The following is a 20,278-nucleotide window of genomic DNA, read 5'->3' as shown; positions in this document are numbered from 1 at the left end:
AATACCGTTGCTGGTGTGAATTCAGGTTTAAGAGGTTAAACCGAACATAATACACTGGTGTGTACCTGAATATCCCTGTATGACAGCAGCAGGTTGATGACGATGTCGGCAGAAAGGCACTCCACGTTGTCCAGACGCTGCTGGATGCGACCCAGCTCAGCAGCCAGCTCAGGGCCGGTGTACAACTCCCGAGCTTTACGGATCTCATTCAGGATGGTCTCACGGAAGTACTGGCTGTGGAAAAGAGGATGGATGGACGGACACACACACACACACACACACACACACACACACACACACACACACACACACACACACACACACACACACACACACACACACACACACACACACACACACACACACACACACACACACACACACACACACACACACACACACACACACACACACACACACACACACACACACACACACACACACACTTTTAGTGGTACTAGGCTGGCTCACCCTTTTTAAATTGACATACACTAGAGCCACAGCAGCCACAACCCACAGTACCACATTTAGATTAATCAAATGCACCTGGGTTGCAAACCAACATCTCTTGTTCTATACGTCTCTCCATTGTGGACTTTTCTTTTTCCTTTTAAATACAGGACACACAGAAAAAAAGCTTTTTGACCCAAAACCTAATCATCTCTTCAGGCCCCATACTGCTCATTCCCTCCATGTTTAATACAAAACTACGTATCCATTCTTAATGGATGCATGGACGATAACAAAAACAAATAGAAACATAAACAGGCTTCTGGGCTGCTTCAGCATCGTGGGGAGAGATGGCACAGAGAGGTCAGGTCATGAGCTGAATACATTCCCACATGATCATCACAATTATGTGGCACTGTACATACTGTACTGAACCACCAGCGAGTCCCTGTGTGCGTGAACATGTTTTTCAGCTCATTATATAGACCATATGGTACTCTACAGCCAGGTTGACTGACTCTCTACTAGCCTATTATAAATAGTCTGTCATCTCACCCTCAGTGTGTACAGTATGTGATGACCTCGGTTAGGCTGGATCCAAGTCCCATGACTGCATTCAGTGCTCTACTGTATCTCCAGCAGTAGCACAGTGGGCTGACCGAACTGTGCCAAAAAGATTGGCAACAACAGCCCATGCTATCCTCCGCCTCTAGAACATGACTCACTATTCATGGAACAGAGAATGCCGAGATGCTGAGAATGTTTTCAGCATTGAATGGGCTACATGCACACACGCCATTTTGGAAATAACTCGGGCCCCTTCCCTACTTCCTTCACAGGTGTTACTGCTGATACTTAAATGAAGGCCCTGTTCCATTCTAGCCAAACATCAGGGTATTGCTATTGTACTGCTATTGTGCATGTTGGCTCACTGGAAACACTCTGCTAGTGGGTCTCAAAGTGTCCTTGAGTGGGTTCCAAATGGCAACAATCAGGCACACCTGGACTTGCCTCACAGCACACCATTTGGAAACCACTGAGCTAACATACCAAACTAAACTCTAACTTAACCACTTAAACCCTATAGATACTGTTGATCAGAGCCCGTACACTGTCCCCTCCCTTTCCCCTCTACACCAAATCTCTTCACTGAAATCAGCCAATCTACATGCTTGTAGATCTGATATTTGAATGTTTTCCTATTTTGGAGGAATGGTCGCATATTATGACGCTGGGGTTTGTGATATTTTCTTCCCTCTACTTTTGAGAGGACATGCATAGTCTGTTAGGCTTGACCTATATCTATTGGACCTCATCTGACCTGTTTAACTGTTTGACCGGTCATCTCACTCAGCTTAAGCTTAATACAGATATGCACCATGGTCACTGCTTTATCAGGACACTGATACGAGATTACTGTTAACTGTTGAAGTGCAACAACGGCGGCGGCGGTGGCTCAGGGGTAGAGTGGCTGGATGGTTGCCAGTTGGATCCCGGGCTCCCCCAGAGTTAGTGTCGAAGTGTCCTTGAGCAAGACACTAAACCCCTAATTGCTCCCGATGTGCTGATTGGTGCCTTGGTTTCCGCCGCCATGTGTGTGTGAATGGGTGAATGTAATGCACAATCTATGTAAAGCACCTTGGATGAAGGTGCATTAGGTGCAGGACATCATCATCATACCTGGAAGTTATGCGGGAACGCCTACTGAGTGGGAAAAAACTACTTTCTGGCCTTCATAGCCCATACATCCAAACAGAAAAGTACTATTTGATTGCATTAAATGACTTTAAACCACATTACATTCACTTTGTCACTCACTTTGCCACTCGATCTGCCATTCACTTTATGCATGTGCATACCCTCTATATAAATGCACCATTTACAACATCATGTTTTCTCTGTACTTATTCATATTATACTCTGTTCCTTTCTGTATCTGGTTCCTGACAGAGTCATTCAGAGATGACCTTTTGAAACTGTGGGTTTAAACCCCATCGCCGGCCCAACTTCATCTCTCCTGGTACTCACTGGGAGTTGGCTGGAGGCACCTTCAGCAGCCGGATGAAGCGGTCCAGCAGGGGAATGCAGATTGGCCCTAGCAGCATCTCAAAGCTGGGCTGCATCAGCTCCGTTAGGCCCTTCATCAAGCTGCTCTCGCAGCTGTAGACCTTGTTGTGTGGCGTCACCATATACGGGATGAAGGTGTAGTTGGCCGAGCATGTCTGCAAGGAAGAGAACACCACCACAGTTAAATCAGGGGCATTCATTTAACTCTCACCGGTCTTTAACTAACAATAAAACTGTGCTGTACCCATAGACTGTAAAAAATATGGACAAAGTGTTCCGCGGGTCTAACATGAACGTAAAATGAAGCCTGTCAGTCCTTGAATTGTACATCGCCATCTTTCTAGATCCTTAGTAGCTTCACAAAATATCTGTCTGACTGCCCCCCTGGCTGTACCGTACAGTACAGTATAGTAACTGTAGAAGCCATCCTCACTGTTTAGTATGTCTATTTATTATTATTATCATCACAATTGTTGTAGTTATTATTTGGCATTATTGGTTTGATGGGTTATTATGTATTTGAATCACTGTTTGGACAGTAACTATCACAATAAAACTATAGTTGCACCCACAGAGTTACAAGTAGTACAGAGCCAACTCAGGTCCTGTTTACTAGAGTTTTTCTTTTTTACAGTAACGGGTTAATGACCATGCATTGTGATGACCATTGACCACCTACTTCTAATCAGTTAATCCTTGGCTTGAGTCCAAGTGGATTTTCTTGCCAAATGTCATGAAATACCCTCAAGGCATTGAGGCACCAACCTCACCAACCTTAATATCAACCTCGCCAATAGTTATTCCTCTTATGTACAACCACACCTTGCAAATAAAATAATTCTGTGTCTTATAAGTTATAATACATTATGCACATTATCTTTATCTATCTTCCCTCTACATCAAATATCTTCACTGGGAATAGCCGATCTAGACGTTCACTGTTATTTTAGCCGAATGTCCAGAATAGTGACGCTAGTGTGGATGTAATGGATGTAATGTGGATAAACGCTAACACGCCGACAACAATACTTTATGATGGGAACTCATATTGCCAGGAGGAAGTCTGAGTTGCTTCCCCTGTGCAAGACGGTTACAGACGTGACATAACACTTCATTTATACACCGTCCTAAGTCTAAATCAGGCTGAATAGGCTCTCTTTGCAGTTTGCACAGACAATGGTGTACTGTATACACAGAGAACTATATCTTGCGCCACCCCGGCCCTTACCCCTTATCCCTAAACTTATTTGCCATTTTTACTATTTTAAAACATTTTAAAATAGTACAAATAGCCGAACTACAAGCAAACAACGTGTCGATGTAGATTGGTTAGTTGAACTATTTTTAAATGTTTTAAAATAGTAAAGAATGGCAAATAAGTTTAGGGATAAGGGGTAAGGGGTGGTGCAAGATGGAGCCCAGAGCCCAGATGGAGTGTACAAATGTAACTAAATAATATCAATTTGGTGAGATTTGTACAATCTCATTGATAAATTAATACAATGTTTTACAGTGAAGTGAGCCAGCAGACGCCTAAAGCGGTTCAATGGACCCCAGGGGTCCCTGAGGGGTTTCCAAGGGGTCCCCAACCAAATCACTTTAATCACTTTAACCCTACGGTAAATAGCCGATCTATAAACTCACGACGTGTCGCGATGGAATGGGTCTTGAGCTTGTAGATCTGCTGTTTGTACAAATCTTGTATGGGGGTCCCCCTGGCATACAATTCTTTCAGATGATGGTCTGGGGCCATCATCTTAATTTGGGCAGCCTTGACATGATAAAGTTGGAGAAGCACTGGCCAAAGCATTTTCGGGGGTCCCCGGCCAAAAACGTTTAGAACCCCTGGCCTAAAGGACACATCGGCCACATCATCAGCAACATGTGCATTTATGAACACTTGACCTGAACTGCTCCTGTCACGTGTCACCCCACAACCCCATGGAGAAAACTACCGTTCACATTCCATTCATTCATTCATGCTGATTATTGGAAATCACTACTTATGGAAATCAGCTTATGGAAATCAGCTCACTCAGCCGTCCTAGTCTTATTATTTACAGATGGAGTATTATAATGTAAGTACTAAGTACAGTACATCCTATCTCATTTTAGCTCCAAGTCTGTCCCTGTTTTGGCTTCGGTGGTAGTGCTTGATGGACACTTTTGTTTTGGGTACATGTGGTAGGAAAAGGCAAAATAAAATGAGATATGCACATCCCAACACTTTTTAGATACGGTGCTGAACCCAAAGATTATCAAATGAATAAAAAAGGGAATGTCCTCTCTTTGTTTTAACCAAACAATGTTTTGCCCGTCCGGGCATTCTCAAGGCAAAAGGCACCCACCCATTGTAAAAACCTTCCATTTTTGGAGGTTTGTTTCGGTCAGGAATTTGGAATGCATTGGTTGCTGCAGGCGGGGACCTGCCACTGGTTGGGAAAGCTTGAGGAAACACTTTCGTAAAACTGGGAGAGGAGCAAGAAAATCTATTGTTGGTGTCCTGATGAAACGGTCACATCTGTCAAAGCATACACAGTCACTGTCTGATGTATGTCCAAAACGCTTACTTTTCAGGAAAGAAGAAATGTTGGCCCAAATGTAGTTATTATTTAGTCAACCTTTCGGTAATACGTTTCATTAAATATTCATAAAACCCACCCACTCCCACTTTCACTTAAAATAAAATCAAGAATAACAAAAAATAGCAGATCAAGATATTTGTCTACTCACGCACTATTTGCACAAAAATGTGGAAATACGAGATTTGTACCCAACAGTAACTAACAATACGTATTTGTATTAGAAATATCTGCACTAGTTGGTGTGTTAATGACCTAACGACATAGGCGTGACTAATGCTTACCTAGACACAGGAGCCCACACGAACTTTGACCTGAGGGTCAAGATTCAGTTTATGCCCAGAGCAAGCAGGCTCTAGTAGCTCAATGGTACAAATTTCAGCTTAAATTTAAGCAGGAAACCGGGTTAAAATCTGGGGTAGAAGAGGAAAGTTACCTGACCAGTTTCTATGCTTTTTTTCTTTCCTTATTTTTTGCTGTTCAGACTTGATAAAACAAATCTGCTTCCAATCTGGATAGGCCATAATCAGATTTTGCCACACCCTAGCTTTCACATTTAACCTCAAAATTGAGGTATTTTATTAATATTTCTTCCATCTTTAAATGCTTTTTGCAGATTAATCTGATGTAGATTATACTCTTGTTTTCTTTCTGCAAGCATTCATTCATGAACAACTTTAATTACAGTCAAAGTTTTTGTCTTTTTTCGAGAACTGCTAAAATAGCCAATCTACAATCTCACAACACATCGTGATGCATAGATCGACCATTTTCGATCCGTGATTTTAAAATAAAATTACATCTCTGCTTCCTTCCGCCTTCTGTGAAGCGAACGGTGTTTTTTAATGACATCACCAGCAACAACCTTTACAGAGTAGCACAGATTTGCATCCATACAGGTGACAGTTGACCCATGTTGCAACACCCGACGGCAGCTATATTTAGCTCGCTTCTGTGTGATCCCAAATGACTGTCACTAGTCCCTCTGGCAATAATGTATGTATTGGCGGTGGTGGAAAGTATACCTGTACATTTAGTACTGTAGTACTTGAGTAAAGTAAAATTTACTTTTACTTTACTCAAGTATTCCTATTTTGCAATATGTTACTTCTACTCTACTACAGTACAGTTACTTAGTTGCATATTAAGATTTTGATGAGAACCTTTGAAATGGGACCTTCTGCATAATGAGGATTTTTACCTTTGGTACCGATAAGTTTGCACTTACTCAAGGAAAATTGTGAATACAGAACTTTTACTTATAATAGAGTACCGGTATTTATAGTACATTGTGGTATTGTTAGTTTTGCTACGTTCCAGAACTGGCTTGCAAACAAAGGTGTGGGACAGTGAGAGAATGTGAAAACGAGTCCATGATTCAGTCAGTTGGGCCTAAACTTAAGGCAGAATGTTTGTGTGTATTTGTATTTGCAGTAAAAAGTATGGTAACTTTACTTAAGGCTGTGTCTATAATTCATTAGAATGGCATTTATAATACAATTATCATGCACTTTATAACACTCATTATAATGTTTATACTTATGCATAACAACTTATAACTTACTTACTTATGACAAAGACACTTTATAACCGACTAAGTTATGGTAGTTATAATGTGTTCATGTTGTTCCACTGAGCTTATAAAGCATTATGACCAGCACTTATAATACGTAAAAAAAACATTTGAAGCCTTTATGTGCATTATAATGCAATATAAATGCGATTATAAGGAACTATAGTCCCAGCCTTTAAGTGTTACCAAGAGCTGGTTTCACAGGATAGGACAGAGATTTTCAACTGGTGGTCCGTGGACCACTGGTGGTTCGTGAAGGTATTGCATGTGGTCCCCGACCATGCATTTAGTAATGCAGGAAATTGGAGATTTGATTTTATCAACCACTAGTTGAGAAACATATCGTGCATGCACACACGCACGCCATTATTAGGAAATGTGCACAAATAACCAATCGCATGCGTCTGCTTGCTCATGCATAAGTTGCAATGAATCAATTAGCATTAGTTTAGTATGGGAGAAAGAGAACCGAATAAGGGCAACTATGGGAAAGAATAGATCAGTGGTTCTCAATCTTTTTTGAGCTCTGGACCACTAGCACATGTCAGTTAAATAATGGCTGTTAAGGTCTTGATTTAATTCACCTAAAATTAACCAATTAAATTAAACCTTCAATATTTCACCCCAAGCTTTTCCCCCACACCACACCCATATCCCCCCCCCCCCACCCAACACAACAGTGGTCCCCAGGTTGATTATTAGCCAGGGTTGTGGTCACTGGTTCATAATCAGTTAAAAACCCCTGGGATAGGAGAAGCGGAGCTGCAAAGGTTATTATGATGTTAATGATTAGCAGTTAATTTTTACAACAGCTCCAGTGGTCATTAAGCCGTGGAGGAAGGAAGTCATCCCGATGACTTTGTTAGCCGTGGTCTAAATCACCCGTATCTTGGAGAAAGATTGTGCGTGTGTGCCCTGCTGCAACACATCTGGTGCTGCACTGCTGCAACACATCTGGTGCTGCACTGCTGCAACACATCTGGTGCTGCACTGCTGCAACACATCTGGTGCTGCACTGCTGCAACACATCTGGTGCTGCACTGCTGCAACACATCTGGTGCTGCACTGCTGCAACACATCTGGTGCTGCACTGCTGCAACACATCTGGTGCTGCAATGCTGCAACACATCTGGTGCTGCACTGCTGCAACACATCTGGTGCTGCAATGCTGCAACACATCTGGTGCTGCACTGCTGCAACACATCTGGTGCTGCCCTGCTGCAACACATCTGGTGCTGCCCTGCTGCAACACATCTGGTGCTGCAATGCTGCAACACATCTGGTGCTGCACTGCTGCAACACATCTGGTGCTGCCCTGCTGCAACACATCTGGTGCTGCACTGCTGCAACACATCTGGTGCTGCCCTGCTGCAACACATCTGGTGCTGCCCTGCTGCAACACATCTGGTGCTGCACTGCTGCAACACATCTGGTGCTGCACTGCTGCAACACATCTGGTGCTGCACTGCTGCAACACATCTGGTGCTGCACTGCTGCAACACATCTGGTGCTGCAATGCTGCAACACATCTGGTGCTGCAATGCTGCAACACATCTGGTGCTGCAATGCTGCAACACATCTGGTGCTGCAATGCTGCAACACATCTGGTGCTGCACTGCTGCAACACATCTGGTGCTGCCCTGCTGCAACACATCTGGTGCTGCAATGCTGCAACACATCTGGTGCTGCACTGCTGCAACACATCTGGTGCTGCCCTGCTGCAACACATCTGGTGCTGCAATGCTGCAACACATCTGGTGCTGCCCTGCTGCAACACATCTGGTGCTGCCCTGCTGCAACACATCTGGTGCTGCCCTGCTGCAACACATCTGGTGCTGCAGTGCTTTAAGCAATTGAACCCCAGCATCACTATAGGGGGGGGGACGATGACATTAAAATAGTCAATCTACCAGCTCACGATACTGTATGTCGTGAACACGACATGTTGTGCGCTTGTAGAGTGGCTATTTTCGGGGTGAAGAGATTTGGTGTGGACAGAAAAAACAGTCCAAGTAAGTACAGTTGTAACTCAAGTCCGTTTCACTAAGACTAGAGGGTTTAATCCATTAAAAACGGGACAGCATCTGTGTGAAAAAATAGCGTTGGCTATTCTTTTTTTTTTTTTGGGCATTGTGTTAACGCACACAATCACTACATAACTTATAACTATTATTGTCGTCCGGCGGAAATCTTACATGTCCAAAACCGTTACTTTTCAGGAGATTAAACCCACAGACAGTCAGACAAACACTTAACCACTTTCACTTTTACTTTCACAATGTTTCAAAAATAGCAAAAACTGTTACTTTCGTGTCTAGTACTAGTGTACTAGTCTGAAGAAGTAGGGTATGCGTATATTCACAGTGCAAACATACAACCCAATGCCCTTTTTTCACTACCCAACAACAGACACAAGAAAATACAAAGCATGCTGAGGTTGGGGACAAGGCCACAATTACTGTAGCACAAACTAAGAGCCCAATATCATCATAAATAAAAAATAATCACAAAATAAAGGATGAAGAAGAAAAGAGAATAATACAAATATTAATTACAATAAGTAAGTAAGTACATAAGTTCTAAAACTATTGTAAAGTAATGATGTTTACTACTAACCTACACAGATAGGTGCAAACTAATCCACGTTGGGTTGCCAGACTTTCCAAAAGTCCTATCTGTCTATTCTAGTTCATTTAGCCCAGGGGTTCTCAACCTGGGGCTCACCAAATTATTTTGGGGGGTCCCAGATTATTAAAATAAAAATATATATACATATTTTTTGAAAATGGAAATTAAGAGTTTACAGTACACATAAGTAGCAGTCAATTTGTATTGGGGGTGTTGAAGGGGGTCGCGAGACATGGCCAAAGCATTTCCGGGGGTCCCCTCCCCAGCCAAAAACATTGAGAACCCCTGATTTAGCCAATGTGAAACAGTAGGAGGGATAGAAGGCTTTCCAACCTATTGCTTTTGTTGTTTGTTCCAACCATCCCCCTCGCCAGTGCCAAAAAGGCATTGACGAGGGGAATGTGGAACAGAAACCTCCAAACAAGAATTGAGATTGCCGGAAGGGAGAGAGGGTGTCCGAGGCAATTTGAGTGAGAGAGAGAGAAGCATGTACGATTTTTGTAACCCCTTTTTTTCCACCCAGTGTCATTTGCTTAAAGTAATTCTGGGCACTACACTCCCTCTGCCTGGGGAGAGCAACGGACTGACCAGATTCCTTCAATGCATGAGGATTGTTTTCACCTGTGGCATTCATTCAGAAGAATACAACTAAAATCTAAGTACATGAACTTTAACACTCCTATTCTGGGGTGAACATCTGGCAAAAATTGCAGATGTACAACCTCAAAATACGGCTATATTTGAGATTTGGTGTTGAGGGGAAGATGGGGGACCCCGGGTCAACTAAGTACAGTAGGTGGGTATAAGTGGTTAACAGTGTCAGATGTTTGTGTGGCTGCAAGAAACATTCCTTCTTTGCACAACATAATGTGGGAACAGGATTTGTGAGTGTGAAGGCACAGACAAGGAGAACTGAAGATTGCATTCAATACTTACAGTGTTTTTCTGGCAAATGACCTCCTGGAAGAAGCAAAGAGAAACAGGCTATTAGAGAGGCTTCAAGAAGTCTTCTCCTTGATTTTAACCAGTAGTACAATGCTAACAAAAGACCATGCAATTCATAATACTTCATTTGAATTCAAAGTAAACAACTTCAGAATAAACACATAAAAGCATAATGACTGCAAATGGGTTTTTTTCTTTTTTACATAAGTAAGCATATTTGCATAACTATAACATACCGTAGTTATGGAATTGTAATGTAATCTAAAGTCTACATTTTGAATTGAGGGTGGTGCTAGCTAAAGCAAAACAATGAGGTCACAAAAAAAATTATTGTAGTGCAAAGCAAATTCCATGGCAATCCAGCCAGTGGGTTCTGAGATATCTTGTGTGAGACCAAAGTGTTGGACAGATGGAGGACGAACTGAGCTCACGACTGACCGACATTACCATCCTTATTGCCATGGCAAGATAGGATAAAAAAGGTTTAAACTGTGTACATATTTTAATAATAATAATACTAAGAATCTCTAAGCCTTGGTTATACTACTACTGTAAAGGACATCATTAGAAACTAGACTGGGTCCAATAACAGTGTTGCTTTATGTGGATCTCATGACCTTTTTTTGTCATTAAAGTAATGTATTTAACAGAAAGCACTGCAAAGCAGAAGGCCTGCAACACTCCAGATTAAACAAAAGTCTCAACGTGAATGGCTGAGTCAACAATATAATGAATCTGAGAACAGCCAGCATACAACAAATGTATCTGAACACTGAGAAAGACCTGTTAGATTGAAACGCGCCCGTTGCTCTGTGTGAAAAGGACATTTATTGAGCTCTGGCTGTTTTCTCAATTACAGTAATGTATGTCAATGAATTCCACCACACAGATTCACTTCCTCATAGACGGCTTGTCTTTAGCTAGCAAATGTGGACATTCCATGTGCCATTGACTTCCATGATAAAAAGTGATTCAGTTCAGTGAATGAAATATTTCAAAAAGTACAGAACATGTGTGAATAAAATGTAGTGTGATTCTACATTAGGCACAAGAAATGCTGGGTTTGATCGGTGCAGCAGTTTGCTAGATTATCTCCTGACAGACACACAGACAGGACCCTATTATAGATGGCTACATCTATAAGAGGCACGCCGTAAAAATAAGATTGAAACACCATGCCGTTAAATAATTGAGTAGCAGCCGGCTGATCCACAAGTGAGGAAACCACCAGAGAAAAGTGGTCTTATTATAAGACAGGGTGGGGAGCTCCCAGACGGCCAGCCATCCCACCCAGACACACAATCCCACCGCAGCATGGGGACAGCGTCATGGTTTAAGGGCCATTTAGCATTATAGCTGCAAAGAATAGCATCTTCAACCACATAAACCCTGGTGTCCCTACTGTATGTTTTGGACATGCCATTATATGGTAGGTGAAATTCTTTAATGTATTTCCAAACTTTTCTAAAATGTTAAGATAATTCTTTTTTCATAGTTTGCAATAAAAACAGAACAAATAGCTTATTATATTTTTTATTTAATATTTTCTGTACCATAATCTGCAATGCTACTCACTGCTACTATACACATACCTGTATAACTGTATGCATGGCTGTGCATTACGGTACACTGTAAAATCCTTCCTGAGTGTTAATTTAACTCTGAGAATGCAGTGTACTGTATGTACTCTGTAGCTGTATCCAGTGTGGTCACCACCTGGGGGAAATGTCGCCAGGAGGCTCCTCTCACTAAGCAAAACACTTTGAAGAAAAGGCTCCCTGTTCCCTTTCTGCAAGACGCCTGCAGCAGAGACTTTGAAACCTTTTTCATCTCTGCTCTTAAACGGAGGGACCGCTTTCTAGGGGCAAGACTCAAGGAAACATCCCAGGCACACTAACACATACAGGTCTGATTCATTTGGTGTTCTGGCCTTACAATGTTGTCACAAACGTTGACCATTCACTTAAAGGGGGTGTAAGTAATGTAATGCGTTTAGTTTTTTGTAAAAAATGTAATCTCTATATATTCTATGCTGGACTTCATCAAACAAGCATACACATCTGGCAAAAACGCCAGGATACCTCACCAATACCGGGAGTCACATCGGCTTGAGCTTACTTGTCGCCATGACAGCTAACCAGATGATGCTCAAGCGTCTTAGACCCTCTGCTGAGAAACTCACAGCAGTCGGGCAGATAGCGGCTCTGAGGAGGATACTGCAATGGTGGAGGAAGCATTGCAGGAAGCATTGCAGGAAGGTGCAATGGTGAACCTGTCAATAGCGATCACCTTCATTAACTTATGCAAAGCTATTGACACCATGCATCGGGGGAAACTCATAAACATTCTCCGGACCAATGGTGTAACTTCCTGGGGAGATGCTGCACATGATAGCAGCGAGCTATAGGCCTAGTCTGACTCGAGCCAAGGTTCTGACCCACGATAGCGTGACTAAAAGAGTTTAAGAAACTTGAGAGATACTGAGATACAATCACTTACTTACACCCTCTTTAATCAACTATAGGTCCATTTTTATAATTCGTAGTTTGGCAGTGTCCCGCAAAAGTAGTGAAAATAGCCGCTCACAAAGCTTACAAAACACTGCATCGTGACACATCTGAGAACCTGAGAAGACTTTCAAAATGTTTGAATATCTTTGCATATGACATGCATAAAAAGGACTCCAGGTTGGAAGTGGTTAAATATATCATCCAATTAATGTCTGTGAAAGTAAACCCTTTTATAGGAGTCATACAATACGACAGCTTGAGAACATTGCAATTTAACTAAATGAAAATGGTTGTTGATTACTGTACACCTCATTAAAATGATATTAATGATATGATATATGATATGAACACCATTTTTCTGCGTCCTTAGGCATCAAACAGTCCACTCACCTCACATCTCAATCTGTTCTGTTAATGTGTCTTCAAGCACCAAATCACAGCTGCATCAATTTAATGATCTGTACTGATCGCTTCTAAATGCAGCCTTTAATCACCAAGCGCAGAACATTGAGTTTGATGAATTGCGGGCGGAAGAAAGTGATGGGCCAAAATTTTAGTCAACTGAAATGTTTTTGTGTTAGTCTTGTAATATCAAATATCATTTATATCATTTTTAGTCGACTAAATCTACATTTAGTCAGTGAAGTTTTCGTCAGTGAAAAAAGGTAGTCGACGAAGATTTTTCATCATAGTTCTAATGCCTATTCATACTCCAGTTTTAGGTGAAGAGGTGGTATAATTAGTCGACAAAATCAACACTGCTTACCTGCAGAGACTGAATGGAGTCTGAGTTGGTGTCACAGTACAGGATGATGTTGTTGGCCATGCTGAAGCTCTCCCTCACACCCAGGTGGTAGAACAGCGAGGGCTGGCGGAACGCATCTGTCATCTCCACCACGGCTATGTCTGAGGAATGGAATGGATGTTAGCTTTACTGCTGTGGAGATCAGGTCAATAACACACTGTGTGGAGTTTGCATGTTCTCCTGACCCCCTAGCGTAGGTACCCTAATAAAAAACATACAGTAAGCCTGGTCTCTATACTGCCTGATGGAGGGTAAAGGAACTGGTTGGAATTATGTGTTCCTTCCACGTGCTATGTCCAACCAGGGAAACGCCCCGTCAGGTGAAAAGAAGCGGCGTGGCTTGGACTTCTCATGCAGTGAAGGAAGTATGTTATCAGTCTGTTATCTCCCCAGGTTGACTTACAGGTGGAAAATGACTGTATAGCAACTTTCAGAGTTTGAAATCACCATACCCATTCACAAGATTAGGCTACAAGTTCAAGGCTACTTATTCCCAATGTTAAATCGGATCTGGGTAACGTAAGACAATCTGTTTTAAAATTGGATAATTTAATTTCACTTGATCGTTTTAAACAGCTTGTCATTAATACTTTGAAAGCTTTCGTTTGTTATCTTGTTTAATTTTATGTATGTTTGCTATAATCAGAGTGGCACTGGAAAAGAGAGCACAGAGAGAGACGAGAAGTACAGGGTGAGAGAGGTGATATGCGTGGCAAAGATCACAAACTGGATGCATGCCCAAATACACAGTGCATGTAACTGGACTTTGACTTGACTTTGCCACAGGGCTATGGCTAGTTGTAATAAAAGCAGACTTAGGTTATGTGTTGAATAATTTTGGACTGGACATTAGTGCTCTCTCTAACACTTCCTTAATATTTGATTCTAGAGGACATCTTATTTAATAAGGGATATCAAAATCTACATGCATAGACCAAAACCACAGCATACTGAACCATAGCCCTTAGCCCTACCCATTATGTAGGAATCCATGAGGGGGGTTGATGGGTATCTACATCTGGATATGCTGTATCCTAAACCCTGCCCATAGGATAAGCTGAGCAAACGGAGGATAAACTTGTGAGGGTTGGGCCCTAAACACTGTCCCTGCAGCTGGATCAAGCCGCTGATAAGAGGACAAACACACACAGCAGCCTTGTGTAGTGCCTTCAGTAATGACAGCAAGCCAGAAAGACACAAGAGATAATACTCAAGCCTGCTTTTTCATCTGTTTTCCAATATCCACCGCTCTCTATTTCAACAGATTATATTACATTGCGTTGAAGAGGCTCAGATCCGAGCAGCGAAATCTCTGTACCTAATGACTAATTAAAGACCCCTGCACGTTCTCAGATAGATTTGGTGGTAGAATATTACTGGCTGAGGGCACCGCAACATTCAGCCAGACATCCCGAGTCAATGGGATCATCTAAACCCAAACAGACACTCTACTTCAATAGGCTTGCTGTTGTGAAATGTGAATGCATGCCAAGATTGTGCAGATAAAATGTCAAACAGCAGCACTTTGCTGTTGTTCATAATGTTTAGTCTCCACATGGGCCAGTCCCTGCAGGACCACCCCCTCCCAACTCAGTATATTTATTCAACTGCATCCAGGATGTGGTCCCTGTAGTGGGCACAGAGATTTTCATCATAAACTCCTCTGCACCGCAACGCCCCCAGTGCAAGTAATAATGTGTCTGTGTCTGCAGTCCACCCTCACACTTTCATGACAGCCAAGCAGTCACAGTGGAGGACGTAGAGCCCACATGCCTCAGTGGTGTGGTGCAGGGTGCAGGGCATGTTCCTTTTATGAGAGGCCAGAGTCATTCCATCATGACGTCTGATTAAGTGCAGGCTAGATCACAGTATTTGATTTATGTGGGGCTCACTGACCTTTGCTATAGAGCTACCCATTCCCATCTATGACTATTTAACCTTTTATTTTTAAATGGCACATGGGATATATATTGTTTCTATCAAACATACACTGTATCTCCATCAGGGAGTACATCACTGTCCGGAAGAGCACATTTGGCTGAGATAGACACATCTAAAGCGAGAGACATCGCTCCCATGACCCTGCATCATCATACAAAATATAGCAGAATATATAGAGTGGAAAATATCAGTGTGGAAAAAGTATGCATGTCACAAATTTACTGTATTACTTTTATATTTAAATTTATATTTGGCAGCTTGTTTTTTCTTCATTTGCGCAAAATGAGGAGGAGACACCATGGCACCTCGAAATGACAAACTAATGACAGTCCACTTGATATCCACTCAAACGTATTGTAAACAATATGATATGTGCAGCCAGGAAATAAAAGGTTGATCAGCCTGCTCAGTTCTCTTGCTATATAAAGAGGTGGAACACTGCGGGGGTGGGTTGCGAATGTCGATGCCAATATTGCTTCTCTGCAGATAAATAAAACATTTGTCTCATTTCACTGCTGGCTGGGTAACCCCATCAATATTACATCAGAAGGAGCCCTTACTGCAAACAGGCCAATAACAAAAAGCAAAGCGTTAGTACAACCCGGCGACAGGGCTCAGTGTGTTAGAAGAGAGGTTGCAGTCACGCTTCAGGAATGCACCGATGATTATGAAGATGGTATGAGGTGATGGCATAGGGAAACTTAACATGCCTTGTAGGAACAGGTCTGAGCCAAGCAAAATGTTTACCATCATAGCAGCAGGGCAAGGCTAACGATGCGACACATTGTGAGCTTGTACTGAGCTGCTATTTTTGGCAGGTGACACTAGTGTACGACAAACTATAAACCAGGCTTTATATAGGTGAGGAACAGACATGGAAAACAAATTCCAAAAACAGCAAACTGGTCAAGGCACAAGAGTCTACTGAGCTAGAACAAAGCTGCCGGGAGGGAGTTGACACTTTTACAAGTGATGCATGACATTCTCTGTGCATTGTGTGTTGCGTGTGGGTAGAAGAGTGTGTACTAAATGGTTACATATACTCAGTGTCTAACCGCTAAGTGAATAAACTAAACTCATGTTGCATTCAGCAGTACTGTAGCTGTCAAAAAAGAAGGGAAAAAAACATACATACCAACATACAAACATAATCTATTCTGCTACATTAGTAGATAATAGTAGTGCAGATATCCTGCTTTCAGACCATAAAGAAGATCTTCAGAGTCCAGGCTAAGCAATGAAGTGTGTGATCATCAAATACTGCTGCAGAAACGTGCTAATGTTTGCCCAACTCTTCCGGGCCTTCTCCAGTTCCTTAACGTCAACTGAGCCAGAGATTAGCTGTACACAGACAGTTACGGACGGACACGCGGACGGAGTGCAAAATAACTACTCCCCATGTCTTCGGCTGGTGGAGACAAAAATTGTGCTATCTTATCATGAACATTAGTGTGGACCAATTATATGAAGATAGGTTGACAAGTGGTGAAGTACGTGGTCCTTTAAGCGAGGTGAGGGCTCAAAGGCAAGCTGTGCTTCACAGTGTTACTCCTGGACATGTTCTTACCTGTGAGTCATCTTTAACATCGCAGGCAACACGTGACCTTTAGCTCAGAAGTAAACAGAAAGAGATAACACTTTCTTGGGGGTATTTTATTTTCCACTTCGACTGCCTCATTCTAGCACAATACTTGTTTTAGTCGCCCTTTGCAAAGCAGGGTGTAATTTGTGAAATGTCAACATTTGGAGTCATCATTGCTGCTAGCAAAATATTTGCAAAAATATTTGCCTTATGACATGATTACATTAGATGAATGTCTCTCTGTATGTTACCTCAAACAAGGAAACAAGGTCTGAACACTGACTATCTGGGTAGCACAAAGAAGCACCAAACAATCTTTCCACTTATGACAAGGTGGCTGCAAATTAAGTGACATATTCCTGTGAAAACATGTGTAAAGTTGCTGTGCTGATTATCCTGAGACATAACTGCACTTAGCATGTGTAGAGCCAGAATGCTTTTGGAGAGAGGACTGACTGCAGGCCAAAATGTCAGCTGATGTGCCGTCTTTAGTGTTGACAGAGGGCTACATGAAGCCAGTAGTCCTCTGTCCACCTATATTATAGGGGGGCACAATGCAACTTGCCGAGACGTGCTGAGAGCTTGGAGATCTGCTGGCGTGTAAGTAAGTATATAAATCAGTATATAAAGATTTAAGCATGCCATGGCAGTCAGTCATCCTACCAGAGTTCCCGACATTGTGTCAGAGGTGCTAACCTAGAGCAAGCCCTCAGCACTCACCTTTAAACAAGGTGATAGTGAAAGCTCACCTCCACAGGGGTGGCGAGACAAAAATGTGTGGTGATTACCTTATAATCATTCTTCAGAACCGCCGCTGCTGACCAAAACTCAATTGATTCTCTTGCCTATACTGCTCGAAGGAAAATATTCAATATTCTCTCACACTGTTTGGCTCTTAAAGGTCCCCCAAGCATGCCCGCCTGTATGGGGGTTGGGAGCTGGGTAGTCAAGAGCTGCCTTAAGTAACCCACCAGGGACGTTATTGGAGCGTCTGTAGCCTGGCCTGCCTTTATAGATCCATCTCACTCATTCATTAGCACCGTCCACATGCACTCCACTGAGGAATTATTCAACAGAATAATTATAGCAGGATCAAAAGCAAGAGCTATGGATTATTAAAGGCTCTCTCTCTCTCTCTCTCTCTCTCTCTCTCTCTCTCTCTCTCTATAAACTAATCAACATTTTAATGGTGGCGGCTTGTCAGGAATGTTGGCAGTCGCACATGTATAAAAACACGTTTGAGACAGTGTGTGGCATTTCCTCCAAAGCCAGAAACCACATAAATATACATGCAAATCTAGACTGATGCACTTACAGGGGAGAAGACATTTCGTTTTGCCCAAAGGTTGCATTGTAAAATGTACAGCTAATCTGTATTTACAGTACATTATTCTAATAAATTATTTCACAACATTATTTAAACTGGTTGCTAAGATTATTTGCTAAGACGTTTTTCTTTTTGCACTCTCAAGAGTTAAATGAACACAGGTTTTTACAGTGTATCTATCTAGCAAGTAAACAAGCCCCGATATTCTCACCTACCCTTGGTACCGACTACCGAAAGGCAAAAGGTTACAAATACACTCGCAACATATAGTTTAATAGCGATGACATGCACAGTAAGTTGTAAGTAACCATGGAGATTTTTTTTGCTTTGCACTCTGGGAGTGAAACAGTATAAATGCAGGTGAAGTCATCCCCGGGAAGCTGCTGTGGTTTTTCCCCCACGCTCTTATCATCAGGGGAGAAGGGAGAGAATGAACTGCATTACCCTGGAGTTCTGCCTGCACTGTGGATAGAATGACACTCTGGAAGACTGTCTTCCATGTCCACGGGAAATCAATGTTTCCCACAGTTGAGTCTTTCCCCCGAACAAAAAAAATAAAAAGAGAGAGACAGCGTACAAAGAATCGCACAGATACGCTGCCAAATTTCCAAGAACGACCAAGTTTGTTGTATTTTCTGTGTTGGGGTGACCCCGCTGTGCCATGAATGATGTTTCACTCTTATCGGTTGGAATTGACATGTGCTGTATAACAAGTTCTTAGGATTCAGACATGGCTTGCTTTAGGTTCCCTTATATTTGGTTGTGAACCACACCTGCTGTTGCTTTTCTGAAACCGTATGGTAAGCTAGCAAACACATTATGTAGAGATCCTCTTGACGCAATACTGTACTAACTTTTTATTTTTAGTATTTATTGAGAGAACTACAGAAGCAGAGTGGAGTCATGGGAGTCTGGGAGTTACTCACAGTTCAGAGAAATCAGATAACCCTCTGCTTCAGGGAATTCAGTCCAAAAAGTAGTCAAAGTTTCAAAACACTAACAGCATTGTTAAATTCAACTCTGTTTTAGCTGCATGTGAATGAAGACAAACCCTCTAAGGAGGTTTAAGCACCCTGTTTAGTTTATTTACAAAAAATATCATCCTGGGAACGAAATACACTACATACGTCATTCAGTTAAATGCTCCAGCCTAGAAATACAAACACCTCCCAGAGGATGGTATGGGAAACACAAGACAATGGTTATTCAGTGGCTAAGATGCCCTGCCCAGCAGACTAAACGCTCCTTTATTTTTAGACTTGAACTCAATGTGCAGGAAAGAGACAAAACTTAGATGGCTAGATCCCTGCATGAACATGAACACACACACACACACGCACGCACGCACGCACGCACACGCGCGCGCGCACACACACACACACACACACACACACACACACACACACCATCATTCAGGAAATGAGCCCGGCCCAGTAGCACCAGTCTCTCTCTGGCAGCCCAGCCCTTTATGCCTGCCTGCTTTGTTGCTGTTCACACACACCGAGGTATTTCGCAAAGCTCAGTGACATGGCCCAGAGGGGAAAAGTGTTGAGAACAGAATGCGAATTCATCCAGAGCTGACAAGCGCATAGGGAGAAACTAGCACTGTTGTGCAAGTTGCCCCAACTTGCCTGTTTTATTTACTTCCTGCTTGGTTTTGCTGTAAAACAAGAGTGATTGCAAACAAAGGGGATTTTTTTTATTTTCTTTGCATAGTAAACAATGCTTGAGATTAAGCCCAACAATCAGCCTAGCTGGAAGCAAAAGAAAATCAAACGGAAAAAGTCTGACAGCCTTTGAATTCTGGTCTGGTGCAATGCATTGTAGACGGTAGGTCTGTCCTATCTTCAAGGGGATCATCTATTGAC

General features: G+C 42.3%; 1 protein-coding gene across 2 annotated transcripts in view; it reads right to left on the bottom strand.

The window, feature by feature from the left end:
- Positions 1–20,278, bottom strand: part of map3k5 (mitogen-activated protein kinase kinase kinase 5) — a 68,545-nt gene that overhangs the window by 42,068 nt on the left and 6,199 nt on the right. For both annotated transcript variants that reach the window (XM_080791177.1, XM_080791178.1), the window contains exons 2-5: positions 13,522–13,661; positions 10,237–10,260; positions 2,479–2,672; positions 66–234 (exon numbers count right to left, since the gene is read on the bottom strand). In XM_080791177.1, the coding sequence (XP_080647303.1) occupies positions 66–234; positions 2,479–2,672; positions 10,237–10,260; positions 13,522–13,661 (527 nt within the window). The remainder of the gene's footprint in view (positions 1–65; positions 235–2,478; positions 2,673–10,236; positions 10,261–13,521; positions 13,662–20,278) is intronic.

This window comes from Protomyctophum bolini (assembly GCF_963924005.1).
Source record: "Protomyctophum bolini genome assembly, chromosome: 19".
Lineage (NCBI taxonomy): Eukaryota > Metazoa > Chordata > Actinopteri > Myctophiformes > Myctophidae > Protomyctophum > Protomyctophum bolini.
Note: the sequence above shows the minus strand (reverse complement) of the source record. Positions and strands in the feature narration are given on the sequence as shown.